The sequence below is a fragment of the Zootoca vivipara genome, chromosome 1 (genome assembly GCF_965207765.1).
Source record: "Zootoca vivipara chromosome 1, rZooViv2.hap1.1, whole genome shotgun sequence".
Classification (NCBI taxonomy): domain Eukaryota; kingdom Metazoa; phylum Chordata; class Lepidosauria; order Squamata; family Lacertidae; genus Zootoca; species Zootoca vivipara.
In genome coordinates, this window is record NC_142582.1 from 102,034,978 (window position 1) to 102,050,565 (window position 15,588).

The following is a 15,588-nucleotide window of genomic DNA, read 5'->3' on the forward strand; positions in this document are numbered from 1 at the left end:
TACAGTATATCAAAATAAGAACTTTATTTGAGCTTTTGTATGCCTCTCTGTTTGGGTTATTCTTATTGCTCATTGTTTATGTGTTTGCATTATGAATAAAAATAAGAATTCTTGAAAAAAAGAACTGTAGAACTGCAATTCAATGCAATTTCGATATAAGTACACATTTGTATTAGAGAATTCTGTACAAGTGAATTTGTTCAAGTGCTTCTCTATCAGCAACTTCTTCGAAAAACACATCGTAGTCCAATGGCAGAGTTTCCACCCATTGGCTGAGCTGAATGTCCACCTGAAAAGAAATTAAAATTTCATATTTGCACCTGCTTTCCAGTGCATCTTCTTGACTACTGATGAAGACAGGTGATAAAAGGTTATCAAAATAAAAACTTCTTCTGCTGTAGGACTAACATAGGTAAGGTCTGCAAGTTACATAAGTTTTTTAAATATCTTGTGACGGATTTGGGACTGCAATATTGGTAGTATTCACACCTTGCTATCTCTCTCAACTATATCCTTGTAAATGATTGTACTGTGGCCCTCAGTGAGCTGATCAAAATCATATTTTCATTCTGCCATTGACACATGTTGCTTCCCCCCACACCAGTCCTTCTTTCTCACAGGTATATTTGTTAGGGACCTGAGGGGAGAAACAGGCAGTCTGCCCAGATCTTCCCAAAGCATCAAATACGAGACCTACTGGCAGGAAGCCATGGGACCTCCATGGGACCTCCATGGTCCTCTCTCTCACCACCAACCTCACTAAGCTAGGCATAGCTGCCAAGTTATCCCTTTTTTAAAGGGAAATTCCATTATGCTGAATGGGCTTCCTCGCAAGAAAAGGGAAAACTTGGCAGCTATGTAAGCTAGGAGGTGGACACACAAGGAGAGCTTCTGTTGCAGATCTCAAAAAAGCTTTTTCCAAAAAAAGGAAAGACTGACTGCAGAAAAGTTTGAAAAATAAATACTTACTTGAAGCTCCGAAAGAGATTTCTCAAGGCTTGGCAACGTCACTAATAAGGAACCTTTCTTTCTTACATTTTGCCTGATAAATTCCCAGGATCTAGGGGAAAGTAAGTTTAGATTTCACTTGCAGCAACCCTTCTGGAAAATTACTTGCTTAGTACAAACAAACATGTTCCAACAAAGTGTAGTTATTATCATCCATCATTTGGCCTTTGTACTCTTGAGAGAAAAACACAGAAGCTTAGCCTGGCCTGCATGAGCATTACAGCCTCTTTGATATGCGCCTGACATATATGCAACTATATTTTACATTACAATATTATTATGGAGTATACCCCACTGTTTGTGGGAAATAATATTAACCAGATTGATAAAACAGAAAAGGTAAACCCTTGAAAAAATACAGAAAGAAATATTACTGATGTAAATAACAGGTTGAATCTACCACCGCATAAGCACAAGGCGCCTCAGTACAATGGATTTATCCTTTCCATCCTACAGCCCTATATCCCATCCCCAAAAGCCTCTAGGGTTAGTGGGACTTACCAAACATTGTGGAATGGGTCATCCAGGGTCACAGTGTATGTGTTAATTGAATTGCCTGGAATTGGGTCCAGGAACTTGTACCAAATAATAGCTGCAATCCCAGCCTCAGGCTGCATAACAAGAGAGGCTCTAATTTGAGGCAACTGTTATGACAGCTGCTGCTAGGACACCTGTGGCCTTCCAGCTGTGGGGGACCGGCCATGCTGCTTGGGGCTGGTACCGTAGGTGTTGTAGTTTAACTACAATATTGAGAGCTCTTTCACTTGTCATTGCTGATAGGGATTTGCATGGCGCTTTCGTCCACAATTTGTTTCACTCTTCTTCCTCTATGTCTAAATTCCAATTTACCACCCACCAACTTCTTAAATTTTGCTGTGTGCAAAATTGTACCTCTGTAACAGTTTTGTGCATGGATGAAATTAGACATTACACCACTATGTTTTCTCCCACTATTATTTTCTCATAGGTTGTTAACTGCCTGGTGGCTTCATTTTTTTCATTTTTTACTTTTGCATTTATAAGATCACCATCAGTTTCCAGGTTTTCTAATATTGTCCACTGGACTCCTTATTGTTGTTGTTGTTGTTTAGTCGTTTAGTCGTGTCCGACTCTTCGTGACCCCATGGACCATAGCACGCCAGGCACTCCTGTCTTCCACTGCCTCCCGTAGTTTGGTCAAACTCATGTTCGTAGCTTCGAGAACACTGTCCAACCATCTTGTCCTCTGTCGTCCCCTTCTCCTAGTGCCCTCAATCTTTCCCAACATCAGGGTCTTTTCCAAGGATTCTTCTCTTCTCATGAGGTGGCCAAAGTATTGGAGCCTCAGCTTCACGATCTGTCCTTCCAGGGAGCACTCAGGGCTGATTTCCTTAAGAATGGATAGGTTTGATCTTCTAGCAGTCCATGGGACTCTCAAGAGTCTCCTCCAGCACCATAATTCAAAAGCATCAATTCTTCGGCGATCAGCCTTCTTTATGGTCCAGCTCTCACTTCCATACATCACTACTGGGAAAACCATAGCTTTAACTATACGGACCTTTGTCGGCAAGGTGATGTCTCTGCTTTTTAAGATGCTGTCTAGGTTTGTCATTGCTTTTCTCCCAAGAAGCAGGCGTCTTTTAATTTCGTGACTGCTGTCACCATCTGCAGTGATCAAGGAGCCCAAGAAAGTAAAATCTCTCACTGCCTCCATTTCTTCCCCTTCTATTTGCCAGGAGGTGATGGGACCAGTGGCCATGATCTTGGTTTTTTTGATGTTGAGCTTCAGACCATATTTTGCGCTCTCCTCTTTCACCCTCATTAAAAGGTTCTTTAATTCCTCCTCGCTTTCTGCCATCAAGGTTGTGTCATCTGCATATCTGAGGTTGTTGATATTTCTTCCGGCAATCTTAATTCCTGCTTGGGATTCATCTAGTCCAGCCTTTCGCATGATGAATTCTGCATATAAGTTAAATAAGCAGGGAGACAATATACAACCTTGTCGTACTCCTTTCCCAATTTTGAACCAATCAGTTGTTCCATATCCAGTTCTAACTGTAGCTTCTTGTCCCACATAGAGATTTCTCAGGAGACAGATGAGGTGATCAGGCACTCCCATTTCTTTAAGAACTTGCCATAGTTTGCTGTGGTCGACACAGTCAAAGGCTTTTGCATAGTCAATGAAGCAGAAGTAGACGTTTTTCTGGAACTCTCTAGCTTTCTCCATAATCCAGCGCATGTTTGCTATTTGGTCTCTGGTTCCTCTGCCCTTTCGAAATCCAGCTTGCACTTCTGGGAGTTCTCGGTCCACATACTGCCTAAGCCTGCCTTGTAGAATTTTAAGCATAACCTTGCTAGCGTGTGAAATGAGCGCAATTGTGCGGTAGTTGGAGCATTCTTTGGCACTGCCCTTCTTTGGAATTGGGATGTAGACTGATCTTCTCCAATCCTCTGGCCATTGCTGAGTTTTCCAAACTTGCTGGCATATTGGGTGTAGCACCTTAACAGCATCATCTTTTAAAATTTTAAATAGTTCAGCTGGAATATCATCACTTCCACTGGCCTTGTTATTAGCAGTGCTTTCTAAGGCCCATTTGACTTCACTCTCCAAGATGTCTGGCTCAAGGTCAGCAACCACACTACCTGGGGTGTACGAGACCTCCATATCTTTCTGGTATAATTCCTCTGTGTATTCTTGCCACCTCTTCTTGATGTCTTCTGCTTCTGTTAGGTCCTTACCACTTTTGTCCTTGATTATGGTAATCTTTGTACGAAATGTTCCTTTCATATCTCCAATTTTCTTGAACAGATCTCTGGTTTTCCCCATTCTATTGTTTTCCTCTATTTCTTTGCATTGCTCATTTAAGAAGACCCTCTTGTCTCTCCTTGCTGTTTTTTGGAAATCTGCATTCAGTTTCCTGTATCTTTCCCTATCTCCCTTGCATTTTGCTTGCCTCCTCTCCTCCGCTATTTGTAAGGCCTCGTTGGACAGCCATTTTGCTTTCTTGCATTTCCTTTTCCTTGGGATGGTTTTCGTTGCTGCCTCCTGTATAATGTTACGAGCCTCCATCCATAGTTCTTCAGGCACTCTGTCCACCAAATCTAAATCCTTAAACCTGTTCCTCACTTCCACTGTGTATTCATAAGGGATTTGATTCAGATTGTATCTTACTGGCCCAGTGGTTTTTCCTACTTTCTTCAGTTTAAGCTGGAATTTTGCTATAAGAAGCTGATGATCTGAGTTACAGTCAGCTCCAGGTCTTGTTTTTGCTGACTGTATAGAGCTTCTCCATCTTTGGCTGCAGAGAATATAATCAATCTGATTTCGATGCTGCCCATTTGGTGATATCCATGTGTAGAGTCGTCTCTTGTGTTGTTGGAAGAGAGTGTTTGTGATGACCAGCTTGTTCTCTTGACAGAACTCTATTAGCCTTTGCCCTGCTTCATTTTGAACTCCAAGGCCAAACTTGCCAGTTGTTCCTTTTATCTCTTGATTCCCTACTTTAGCATTCCAATCCCCTGTAATGAGAAGAACATCCTTCTTTGGTGTCATTTCTAGAAGGTGTTGTAGGTCTTCATAGAATTGGTCAATTTCACTTTCTTCAGCACCGGTAGTTGGTGCATAAACTTGGATTACTGTGATGTTAAAAGGTCTGCCTTGGATTCGTATCGAGATCATTCTGTCATTTTTGAGATTGCATCCCATCACAGCTTTTGCCACTCTTTTGTTGACTATGAGGGCCACTCCATTTCTTCTACAGGATTCTTGCCCACAGTAGTAGATATGATAGTCACCCGAACTGAATTCACCCATTCCCTTCCATTTTAGTTCACTGATGCCCAGGATGTCGATATTTATTCTTGTCATCTCATTTTTGACCACATCCAGCTTACCTCCATTCATGGTTCTTACATTCCAGGTTCCTATGCAATATTTTTCTTTACAGCATCGGACTTTCCTTTCACTTCCAGGCATATCCGCAACTGAGCGTCCTTTCGGCTTTGGCCCAGCCGCTTCATCAGCTCTGAATCTACTTGTACTTGTCCTCCGCTCTTCCTCAGTAGCATGTTGGACGCCTTCCGACCTGAGGGGCTCATCTTCCAGCGTCATAACTTTTATATGCCTGTTGTCTTTGTCCATGGAGTTTTCTTGGCAGGGATACTGGAGTGGCTTGCCAGTTCCTTCTCCAGGTGGATCACGTTTAGTCAAAACTCTCCACTCTGACCTGTCCATCTTGGGTGGCCCTGCATGGCATAGCTCATAGCTTCTCTGAGTTATTCAAGCCCCTTCGCCACGACAAGGCATTGATCCATGAAGGGGGGACTCCTTATTAGCTGACATTAAATCTGTCATATATCGCTTAAACAACTTGCTTCATAATAACTACTTAAGTTTGAGAGTCTGGAACAGGCATAGGCAAACTCGGCCCTCCTGATGCTTTGGGACTACAACTCCTATCATCCCTAGCTAACAGGACCAGTGGTCAGTGATAATGGGAATTGTAATCTCAAAACATCTGGAGGGCAGAGTTTGCCTATGCCTGGTCTGGGAACTTACATTTTTCTTAAATATACATTTCAATTCTAGTTTTTTAAAAGAGGAGAAACACGTGTAAGTCTAACTGTATCCTCAGGAATGTATTCCTAGTTTCTAAAAAATTCAGGCACACACATCTTACCTGGCCTGTTCTGAGCTGTCAAGGAAATATTCAAAAACATTATTCATCACAACGACGTCAGCATTCTGAAGAAGTGACGCCTGAGTACAAATGTCTGCATGAAGTACCTGAAGGGAAAAAAATTGTAAGCTTCTAACATGAAAAATCATCTGGCAATGATCTCAAATACTGAAATTAGCCCCCCCCCCCACTGTTCTGGGGGTTCTCCCCCCCAAAAGCCATTTTTTGAAGGCGCAGTGGCATACAGTAGGAAAAGGTCGTGTTGCACAAGCAGAAGGCTTTGCACAGGGATTCCACTGATGTGCATTTGGTGAATCCTACCAATTCATTTCAGCAGCTGCTTCACTTTACAGTGAAACAGCTACTGAAAAATAAGGGTGGCAAGAACAACTGGATCAAGGAAGTGCTCCCTCTCCCATCTCATCAGCTGATTGGGGGGGTGATACTGCTTTGTGCTGGGTTCCTGCTTTGCATAGCACTTTAAAGACTCCGGCCAACCAGCTGATTGCTGGCTGATTTGGAAGCTGCTGGGCAGTTTTGGCTTGTCCAAAATGGTCTCACAGACCCAACGGGGACACCTGGTGGGCCATGGCTGGTCCGCAGGCCAGAGGTTCCCTGACCCTGACCGTAAGCAAGCCTCTTACCCTTGGCCTCAGCCTCCCCATTTGCAATATGGGTGTAAAAATACTGACCTTTCTTATTGAATTATACTGTGCATAGTACCACAAGATAGCACACAAAGTGCTTAGAACACCTGATTATACAAATACTAAATACGGTACTGTACTATTATTCTTTTCTTGTTGGTCATGGGAAAACCTTAAAATCATCTTAAACCTTTTTAATTGTTTCAATTTTATGAATATTGAATATCCTCCAGCCTCCGTTTAACTCTAGAGCGGAATGTACAGGCTGCTATGGAGTTGGTTTGAATCACATGATGGTTTCAGTCATAATCATTTACAAACTTCAACTATTTAAGGTTTCCTACCAGGTATTTGTACGACTGCAAAGATTCTGCAACTCCGATGACATTATTTTTCCATGAATACTGACTTGCTAGTTCAAAATCTCTCTGTAAATAAAACAAACTAAGAAATATGTTACTACCTTTATTCTTCCATGAAGTTGGTATTTTGCAACGATAACTTCCTGCAACCGGCAAAAGTCTGCATTCATTTCAACACCATAGATCTGAGACGCTGAGCTATAAAAGTAGCCCTAAAAGAAAAGCCAGTGTAGGATATATAGGTGGACTGAAGTGAAATATTAAGCTTCACCGAAATATATATATATATATATATATATATATATATATATATATATATGATGAAATTGTAAGAATCTTTGAAAGTTTCAGGCCCTGTTCCAGAGGGCTTGGTAGCAAGTGCTCAAAATAGTGTTTAGCCCAACAATACAAAGTCTATCCCGCCATAATAATTTATCTTATAAATTAGAATAAATGTTTCACAAGAGGCTTGATCAACTTATATGGCTTTAACATGACAAATGCTAGAAACCCACATATTAAGATGTCCCTAAATGATAACTATTACAGCTTTCTGAAACTCTTAACCATCTGGCTAGAAAAACAGTCTATTCAGATTAAATATGGCAGATTGCCACTTTTATAAATAGTAGCAAAGAATATGATGAAAAGAACTATTTTTAAAAGTATGAGTTATGCTTTATCTGGAGGATGTATTCCATTTTTAACACCATAAAGTGATTCAGCTTTCTAAACGTTAACAAGTGTTCCTAATTCAGGAAAAAATTAGCAAAAATTGACACCGCATCTACTTCATTTGTTATTCCAGGAAATAAAGTAATGCCAAGAAATAACTGGATCCTTTATACAAGTGGTCAGAGCATCTAAGGTATTCCAAGGGAAAAAAGCTCCCTTTCCTGATCAAGATTATGCCAATGGGGGCAGCCTAATATTTTTTTATAGAGCTCCTTAAGACCTTTTGATAAAATGCTATGGTCCTATGCTTTTCTTTTCTTTCTTTCTTTATTTATTAAGGGGGTTTTATCCTGCCTTCCTAAATCTGAAGGAGCACTAAAGGGATCAATGTCAGTCAATCAAACCATAAGATAATACAACAACAGTAACCAAAGAACTGAGTTTAGCTAGGTAAGCAACTGCTGATTTTTCTTGGTAACAAGGGGAACATATTACAGTAAAATATGAGGCTGTCTTGGGTCATTCGAAGTATCTACACTGCCTTGCAGAAGCTGTTCAGTGTCTGAGGCCTGTGCTCCACTATTGAATTCCAGCCCTTCCCTAAGGCTGTAGGCCTAGGAAGGCACACACAAAGTTTGAAAACCAAAATTATACACAGATGTCAACTTTACGGTGAAGCAAAACGTGACTGCAAAACCAAACCTGAGCAATGGCTTCCTGATATCTATTTCCTATAAACTGCTGAAACAATGATTTTAACTATTGAGTGGGATAAAGAAACCTGAGCTGGATTTGCCCAAAACTCAAAGAAAGGATCACCAGCCCAACCCCCCTCCTTATCCAAAGACTTACTGGGCATTTATAATAAAAAAGTGGCTGTAATATGCCATTGCACCCGTGTCTTTCTGGCTTAGAGAAGAGAATGTAGTCATATCACATCTGGGTTTGGAGTAAGATTTCCAGTAATACACTACTCATGTTGTGAGCAAGATTTTGAGCAGGCATCCCCAAACTGCAGCCCTCCAGATGTTTTGGCCTACAACTCCCATGATCCCTAGCTAGCAAGACCAGTGGTCAGGGAAGATGGGAATTGTAGTCCAAAACATCTGGAGGGCCGAAGTTTGGGGATGCCTAATTTTGAGCAAGGTAGCGTTATAACATTAAACAGCATATCTGCAGGACAACACATAGCACAGAAGAATAGAATAACCACCAAGAACAGGAAAAAGATACAACACAGAAAATTGTTAACAAATTCCAGGACTGGGTTTTACCCCAAACAGGACCGCACCAAGTCTGGAACCAATGTCAACCACCACCTTTCCTGTCAGATCAGGCAGTACATGCCGAAAGAGAAACTTCAGTTCCGAGATGGAAAATGAATGAGAAATGAACTCTGGGAAATAAGAGCAAAACAATTTGGTTTTTTAAAAAACATTTCTGGAACAATCATCAACCACTGTCAAATGTTTAGTAGAACATGGATTAAAACACCTTTCCAACAAGAATTATCATTTTTCCACTTGTCTGCTGAGAATAATATTCCCCACTACATTCACATCTTTAGAATTTTGCTCAGAGAGACCATGCAGTCAAACCCATTTCCCTTTTTTTATGGACTTTCACCTTATTTCCCATTTCACAATAACTTGTAGATGCTTCCACAGCTCACTCTGAAAAGCATAGTTCCACATCTGACTGAATCCTGAAGCTACTCCATATTTTATTTAGGAAAAAAATTGGATTAACTGCATAGGCACACATTGACCAATGCTGTCATTTGGCCTCCAAGTACATCATCTATGTACTTACCTAATGGTGCTGTCCGATGAGAGCCACACATAAGACAGTAATATCTGCTCATCTTCCCTTCTTCACACAGTGAGTCAATACAGTCATCATCATAAAGGAAAGCATCAATATGGACCGTGGGTTTTGTTTGCTGTTGCAGCTGAAAGAGAAGCATAAAGCTGAACATGTATATTAATCAGCATATTTTCCCCAGTACTGGCTGCACACAGTTTAAGCCCTATACTTTCTGTTCCACTGCACCTAAGTCAGTGGTTCCTTAACTCCCTGCCCTCACAAAGGACCACTTGAAAATTGCCGTGGGTCTTGGCTGGCCACTTCATGATCTTCTTGTCTATTGAACCAATAATAATGCACTGTGCTGGTTGCTCTATAAATTTTAACTGTATTTTTATAGGCACACCATGGAAAACCCGAGAGAAGCTCTCAGACCACTGGTGGTCCACAAACCACAGTCTGGGAACCCTTGATCTAAAATGCCTGTTTCCTCATTATTTTGTACCTCTAATTTAACATGTTTTCTCAGTCTAAAGGAGTCATTATATATTATACTGCTACAACAATGAGTTATATTCACAGCTGGGCGTTTCATTTGGAGACCCCACACTGCTGCCTAAGGATGCACTTTGAAGGTGGCAGAGTTTCTGCAGCTATAAGTAAATTCTAGCTAGCATTTACTTGTGCAATACTTAATAGGTAATCAGTGCTAGCTGGAATATATATCTTCATTGTAAAGCAAACAGCAAAAGGGGAAAAATTGTGGAGTAATATGACGAAAGCTAGTGACTACTGTAATTTTAGCTGATTAAGATGAGCCAATGGAAGCAAAACTAGTTCCCCCATAGGCAGAGGACATGTAACCCTCATACCCCAGGTCCCATTGTTAGGTAGTAGAAATTCTAGGCTCCCCCTAGGCAGCTGAATTCAGTATTTTTCCCCCAAACAAATGAACATTGCAGCCAGCTATGCTGGTTCATTTGGAGAGGTGGGATCCAAAAATAACTGCAGTGTACTGTTTTTATTAGGGTCAACTCAGAAGTCACAGTGAGCAATCTTTTGAGTTCTTCAAAACTCTTATTCAGGATAGATAGGTGAAATAGAGGGAGAAGAAATATGTTTCAGAGTATAAAAGAAAAAACCCAAGGAAACTTTTAGGTAGAATAAAAATTCTGGGGAACTTGAAAAGTTGATCGATGCTTTGTAGTGTTTTATTGTTTTTGCTGCTTAGATGATTAAGCATGACCAAGCATCACCTGACCTACACTGGGCCAATCAGCACAAGGACACTTCTTCAGCAGTTTATTCCCTGCACTTCTCTTTCTTGAGCTGTTAAAGACCGATGCCCCCGGCAATCAGGTCATTCAGCAACCTGCATCAGACAAAAGTCCCAGATAGCCCTAGTGGTGGACCCAAATCACTAAGCCATCTGACACTGTCCTAATGGACAGGAAGGCGTCAAAAGCTAAACTTACTTTTTGGAGCGCAAGGTGCTCGGAGCTGAGCATGGCCTCTTTTGGCAAACAATCTCTAAGATCTTCAGCAATACTTCTGAGAATAATATCATCGTTACTGGACGTGAATTCATCAAAGTCAGCTACAAAATATATATGTATATATAAATAATAAAATATCATGTGACACTATCAGGCATCAACAGTATTAATGCAACTGTGATTTGCACACAATTCCAGATGTTCAGGATTTTTATTTGAAGAGCTGTTGCACAACTTTTGTTGCTTATTTTCCCTATAGGCGACAGATTTACATGCCGATGACATTACATTTCAAAAAGCACTCAGTTATTTTAAGATTTACTTTAAGATGTATAAACCTACCAACACGGCAATCTTTGCTCCCACCAAAGTTATCGTATTTCATTCAATTAGCTTTTTAAACATCAAAGATGCTTTTGAAGTATTGGAAGAAGGACAAAAACATGCAATCGCTTGCTTGTACATTTTTAAACACATTTCATATTTGAAAAAAGGTATAAGCAAAGATTTGTTGGAACAGTAATTGAGGAAATAATGGAAAATGGAGGGAAAGCATAGCTCAGTAGTGACATTTATGAGGTATCTTCAACAGTATGAAATATCAATGTGAGAAAGTCTCCAAAACTAAGAATTTGACCTGCAGGCTGTTAATATACATTTTATTCCCTGTAGCACTATTTTCTGCAACGTGGTGACTTTTTCAGCTCAGGCTGGCTTCTGTATTATTGCTTACCCTCTTCTTCCCTTAAAATTACTGCCTCTAATAGCAAACTCCCTTGACAAAACAAGACCACTGAGATACAAGAGGCAGGCAGAAATACAAAAAGCCTTTTAAAAGACAATGGAAAAAACCTAAGAGGGCAATCTTCCCCAAAAAGTCCAGAGAGGGCAATGCATGCTCAATAGCCACAGGGTCCTGAGAGTTTGTTGTTGTTGTTTAGTCGTTTAGTCGTGTCTGACTCTTCGTGACCCCATTTCTTTTTCTTTGTTAGAAAAGAAAAAGAGTCAACTGGGGTCAGGAATGCCCGGCTTCAATCTCTTAACAGCTTACAGTATCCTAAAGGTGGGCATGGCTGATACGCAGTGACTGGCTAGAACTGTACACAGGAAGAATACTGTTAGGATTGAAGATGCATCACCAACACTGCCACCTTCCTTTCACCCAAAATAAAAAAAATTCCTTCCTGTAGCACCTTAGAGACCAACTAAGTTTGTCATTGGTATGAGCTTTCATGTGCATGCACACTTCTTCAGTTGGTCTCTAAGGTGCTACTGGAAGGAATTTTTTTATTTTGTTTTGACTACGGCAAACCAACATGGCAACCTACCTGTAACTAGAACTTCCTTTCACCCAGCTACTTAGACCTCGGACACAATAGAATTACCGTTTGCTATGACACAATTTTAACGCTGCAGCCTTAAGACTATTTTAAAATCAATTTCTCTTAGCTCAGTAACTCCCCAAAGTAGTTTCAAGCATTGTTATTTGTAGTTACAGTATTTTGGGAAGGAAGGTGGAGGCCAGCATTTCACTGCAAAACTCGTCATACAGGCCCATCCAGTTTACCAATTAAAGGAACATCTTGAGGAGATGTTTTTTTCCTAAGGGAGAAAAAGAAAGAAAAGGATTTGAAACCTTGTGGTTGCTCCAATATGAAAGTGGCAGGCAAAACCCAGCAAGAGCTGAAATCCCACATAAGCTAAAAAATGCACCCTCCTATCTCAGTGGCTGTTGTGTGGCTACAGAAAGAACCATGGGTTATACCCAATGTTGCCATTGCCCAAGTGTTCCCACACAGTGGGATTTCCTGGCTGCAGCTCCTTGTGAATTGGATGCAACTCTATAATTAGCTAACTTTTTCTTTAGCCATCCATCTAATCCAGGGGTTCTCAAACTAAGGCCCGGGGGCCGGATGCAGCCCATTTGCCTTCTAAATCCGGCCCGTGAACGGTCCGGGAATCAGCATGTTTTTACATGAGTAGAATGTGTCCTTTTTATTTAAAATGCATCTCTGGGTTATTTGTGGGGCATAGGAATTCGTTCATTTTTTAAAAAATAGTCTGGCCCCCCACAAGGTCTGAGGGACAGTGGACCGGCCCCCTGCTGAAAAAGTTTGCTGACCCCTGGTCTAATCATATAGATGCAGTAGATGTGCTCTGGTAGCAAACGACTCTTTGCTGCTTCCACAAGATCTTCAAGAATGGTTACAGACTCCAAGTTGAATATGCACATTTACTGTCCTCATGCTGACATGGAAAACCCTGACAGAAAAAAATGCACCCCTCAGCCAGCTAGATAGTAACCAAGATAATTGAACTGAAGGTGCATTCTGTATGCTTCCCTTTGGCTCAGCAAAAACCTCCATAATTGGCTTGAATCTGATAGGAGCTCCCATACACCCTTCATACCAGAACACACTGGAGAACCTAAAATGCTCTGGACTCAGGAGATAAAATGCTATCTCGGATGGTGTACAAGTGCTGCCACATGAAGAGAAAATAATATCAGGGACAAGTTGTAGTAATATGCAGTTGCTGACGCACACTTATGGGCATGAAAGGGTTATTCTGATCCCAAGTTAACAAGGATGGAACTCAGCAGGCTCCCAGCAGCCGTTGCTTCCTCACCTCCCCCCCCCACCTCTGTGTTCCTCGAAGAAGCTGGTACCCAAACATGGCTCCCAGCTGAAGAAAAACCACATGAATGAAAAATCTCTCTTAAGAAATTTTACAGCCTGCATCTTCTGCATGATTCATTTGTGTAAGAAGACAAATGTCTTTCCTTTGGAACCTTTTCTTCTTTACTTTACTGCCAACAGATGGAGAGTTGTTTCCTGAAACTTCTGAAACTCTGAGTAAAATATTCACTTATTTGCAATGCTGTGTCTGTGATTTATTCTAGCCTAAGTATTTTGTGGGAAATGTTTAAAGGTGAATGAGGGCAGCTGTGGAGCAATCACCATTGTGCTAAGTCTGCTATGAGAAAGTAATAATATCTTCTAAACCTCTCTCCCACAAGAAGAGCACAGCAAGGGGAGAATTCACCCACGCTTTATTCTCTCCCTCTCTCTCTCAAGAAGAGAAGTTGAGTCAAGTTGGCTCCTTGGACCTGGTTCTGGAGACAGCAATCGCCTTTCATGGATGGAATGTGGAAGCAGAGACATGTAAGAAACCTTTATAATCTGTGGTTGTCCTTTATGGGTCAGAGAAAAACAAGGCCTAATAAAAATAATGTAACAGACTTGCTGAATCTGTCCAGTGGCTCATCTAGCCCAGCATCCTGTTCTCACAGTGGGGAACCAGGCGCCCATGGGAAGCCATATAACAGGACCTGAGTGCAACAACACTCGACTCTCCTTTGGTTTCCAGCACCTGGTAATAAGATGCAGCGGGACACAGGTGCCGCTGTGATCTAAACCACTGAGCCTCTTGGGCTTGCAGATCGGAAGGTCGCTAATTCGAATCCGTGCAATGGGGTGAGTTCCTGTTGCTTTGCCCAGCTCGTGCCAACCTAGCAGTTCAAAAGCACACCAGTGCAAGTAGATAAATAGGTACTGCTGTGGCGGGACGGTATGACGTTTCCATGTGCGCTGGCTTCTGTCACGGTGTTCTGTTGCACCAGAAGTGGTTTATTCATGCTGGCCACAAGACCTGGAAAGCTGCCTGTGGACAAACACCGGGTCCCTCAGCCTGAAAAGCGACATGAGTGCCGCACCCCATCGTCGCCTTTGACTGCATTTAACAGTCCAGGGGTACTTTACCTTTAATAAGATGCCACATACATATAGAGAGGACACCTCCCTTCAGCTTAGCTACCACCCCGTGCCAGGTGCCAGCTCATGACTGTAGGCTGACCAGTAACATGAGGGCAGCATCTATGTGCAATAGCTGGTATCGGTGGGTTTTGATGGGCTTTCCTGCCTAAATCCGGGAGTCCCCACGATTCTTTGGGGAAAGTGATATGCTTTAAATATATGACATGTGTGAGGGACAGGGGATATCGCGAAGTCCCTCCCCTCCTGAGTTCCAGCCCATCCCCGAGCGCAGGGGAAAGCAGGGAGAGTTCCGATGCAAGTGGGGAAGCAGGAAGTGGTGTCCGAGGCTCAGGCAGGGTAGAGGAGCCATCGTCCCAGGTGGGACAGGAAGGGGAAAGCAAGGGGGGCAGACCTATCCCCCCAACTCTGGAATTGCGCAGAAAACGTAGGGGGAAGAGGCTGGGTCTCCCCAAGTTGTTATGTTGGAGAAAAACGCACCAAACGCCATTCGGAGGTTCTGACTCAAGCGGATAAGATGTGTCTCTGTAAATAGTATTGCCTTTAGCACTGTAAATACGCAGCACCAATAAAAAGATAAAATGCAGAGCAGTGTGGAGTCGTTACTCTGAAGTAGCCCACCCAGGCCACTGTGACAACATGCATACAGCCTATGACTTTACTCTCCTCAACCTGTTCTTCCCCTGCTGCTTGCAAGCAGCTGCTCAAGCAAAACACCCACTTCACTAACTAGAGAAGCAATAGGACAAAGCAAAGGCTATTTTTTTCTCTCCAGCAAAGGCGTGCTCCCTCACCCGAAATCCAGGTGAATAGCAGAGATGCCCTCCAGTATTTTGAAATCTGAAACAAGGATCCCAATACATCAGCTGTAAAACTCTCCTTCAGTGAAAAGAAAGGAAACAGAATGCATTCTCTAAAGCTGTAACATGTCTTGCTTATACTGTAATCATTTGCAGTTACCTGGGAGTAAAACCCATTGAATTCAATGGGCCTTCCTTCTCAGCAGATATGCACAGACCTTGTGCAAACTAGTAAAGGTAAAGGGACTCCTGACCGTTAGGTCCAGTCACGGACAACTCTGGTGTTGCGGCGCTCATCTTGCTTTTCTGGCCAAGGGAGCCAGCGTTTGTCCGCAGACAGCTTCCGGGTCACGTGGCTAGCAT

General features: G+C 42.1%; 1 protein-coding gene across 2 annotated transcripts in view; it reads right to left on the reverse strand.

Moving 5' to 3' along the window:
• The window catches only part of LOC118082268 (uncharacterized), a 19,035-nt gene continuing 3,447 nt past the window's right edge, over positions 1-15,588 (reverse strand). The window contains exons 2-9 of one of the 2 annotated variants that reach the window (XM_088671775.1): positions 12,149-12,254; positions 10,632-10,753; positions 9,163-9,301; positions 8,625-8,746; positions 6,777-6,887; positions 5,667-5,773; positions 970-1,060; positions 1-289 (exon numbers count right to left, since the gene is read on the reverse strand). In XM_088671775.1, coding sequence (XP_088527901.1) covers positions 173-289; positions 970-1,060; positions 5,667-5,773; positions 6,777-6,887; positions 8,625-8,746; positions 9,163-9,301; positions 10,632-10,753; positions 12,149-12,200 — 861 coding nt within the window. In that variant the 5' untranslated portion in view covers positions 12,201-12,254 and the 3' untranslated portion in view covers positions 1-172. The remainder of the gene's footprint in view (positions 290-969; positions 1,061-5,666; positions 5,774-6,776; positions 6,888-8,624; positions 8,747-9,162; positions 9,302-10,631; positions 10,754-12,148; positions 12,255-15,588) is intronic. The other variant, XM_035109426.3, reaches the window with a different exon arrangement.